Source organism: Helobdella robusta, assembly GCF_000326865.2.
Source record: "Helobdella robusta unplaced genomic scaffold HELROscaffold_371, whole genome shotgun sequence".
In the NCBI taxonomy this organism is placed as follows: Eukaryota; Metazoa; Annelida; class Clitellata; order Rhynchobdellida; family Glossiphoniidae; genus Helobdella; species Helobdella robusta.
The window spans coordinates 5,261-7,161 of NW_008704790.1; the positions used below are offsets into that span (position 1 = coordinate 5,261).

General features: G+C 31.8%; 1 protein-coding gene across 1 annotated transcript; it reads right to left on the bottom strand.

The window, feature by feature from the left end:
• Positions 1-1,407: 1,407 nt before the first annotated feature.
• On the bottom strand, positions 1,408-1,620 carry HELRODRAFT_92666 (hypothetical protein; the record flags this gene model as incomplete). The annotated part of the gene is made up of 1 exon (XM_009023754.1): positions 1,408-1,620. The coding sequence occupies one exon, from the start codon at positions 1,618-1,620 to the stop codon at positions 1,408-1,410; it is 213 nt and encodes a 70-aa protein (XP_009022002.1).
• Between the last annotated feature and the right edge of the window lie 281 nt (positions 1,621-1,901).

Genomic DNA, 1,901 nt, shown 5'->3' on the forward strand with positions numbered 1-1,901 from the left:
TACAATGTAAATAATTATTAGTAGATCAATTAATTTTAATTTATAATTAATGATTACAGTAATTATTTTTATTATTACAAGTCATTTTACAAATTATAGAAATACAGCGAATTACTAACGACGCATATTATTTTATGGATTAATATGAAGAAAATTAATAAATTCAAGGACATAAATTTTCTCGTTCACGGCAATATTAATTTTTTAATTCAATTGAAATAATGAACACCGTTATCGAGATGCTCTAGATAATAATAATTTTGGAAATAGTTATAAACAACTGCAATTACTAAAATTAGGAATAACTGGACTTCCAATTCTGGTAGTTGTGGCGCATGTTCAAAATGGTCGAAGCTCTTGCTTATAATAATTAATAATTAAACTTTTTAAAATTTGAAATCTTTTTTTTCATTCATACTTGAAGCGAAAAATTTTCCCAAATCCCTTTCGTTTGAATCATACATTAAACAATGTTTGCCCAGGCCCACTCCCATACATCATATTTAGCGGAGGCAATATTCATAGCAACTATACATTTTCAACGTAAAATTCGTGCAACTTGTAAATTTTTGTTTGTTTCTGACATTGAGAATATAAATTCCAAGTGAAGACGATTCACTTTCATGTAGTTATAGTTAAATTCATTGTTTCCATGCTTTCTCTAACGTGAATTTTGTGCAATTTGGAAAATTTCAAACTTATTAAGAATATAAAATCCAATGAAGACGATAATATTTATGTTTTAGATGTTTTCAGTAATTATTGTGATTCAGTAATTAATGTGATTTAGTAGTAATTAATGTGATTGAGTAATTAATATGATTCAGTAATTAATGTGATTTAGTAGTTAATGTGTTTCATTAATTAATTAATGTGATTGAGTAATTAATGTGATTCAGTAATAAATGTGACTCAGTAAGATCTAACAAGTCTTCCGGAAAAATCATCTCACTAGAATCTGGTAGCTCCTGCAGTTTTGTATGTTGTTGTTTCGTTGCCACCATCAGTTGTTTCTCTGGCAAATTGATGGTAATGGTCCCTGGTGCCTTTTTTGTAAAGCATCTACCGGATGTATGTTATACGCTCCAAGTGGTTTTCCATTGATGACGCCATTATCAACATATCTCATGAAGTAACTGAGCTGTTTCTTCTCGGATGCGTCTCTGGTTTCATCAACAAGTATTGAACAATACCTGACCTTTATTACTACATAAGGTCGGGACTGTTGCGATAGACGATAAATTATATCATTTTGGTATCCGGTAATGATCCTACTCCTCATTAAGAAGATCTAACAAAACATTCAGAAAATTAACGGTGCTGGTTTTGGTCCTGTTGCAGTTGTAAAGTTGGTTGCTGGAGCCGAAATATGCACTGCACATATTTTCTTCAAAGATTGGTAGTTTCTCACTTGGATAAACGTCGTCTCATCAGTTTTTTTTCGCTCACTCTACGGTTCTGAAACCAGTACTTAACCTGACGACTAGTCAGGCTGGTTTCATTTACAATTCGCTCCCTATCAATGCGATTGATATATTGGTTTTGGCTAAATTCTCGTTCCAAAACATTAAGTATTTCAACGCTGTAACCCTCACGGTAAAATTCATCTGTGCGAATCATATCTTCCGCTTTATTTTTTTTCTTTTTTTTTTCTTTTTCATCTGTGCGAATCATATCTTCCGCTTTCTTTTTTGTCTTAGTTTTTTCTTTTTTATTCTCACCATTTAAATCAATTGGGAGATCTTTCGGAAGAAGAGGTAGCAAACCTTCTGGAAAATGTTGCAAATCTTCTGGAAGATTTAACAAATCTTCCACGTGATCCAACAAATCTTCTGGAACATCAAGCAAATAATCCGGAAGATTTAACAAGTCTTCCGGAAAAATCATCTCACTAGGATCTG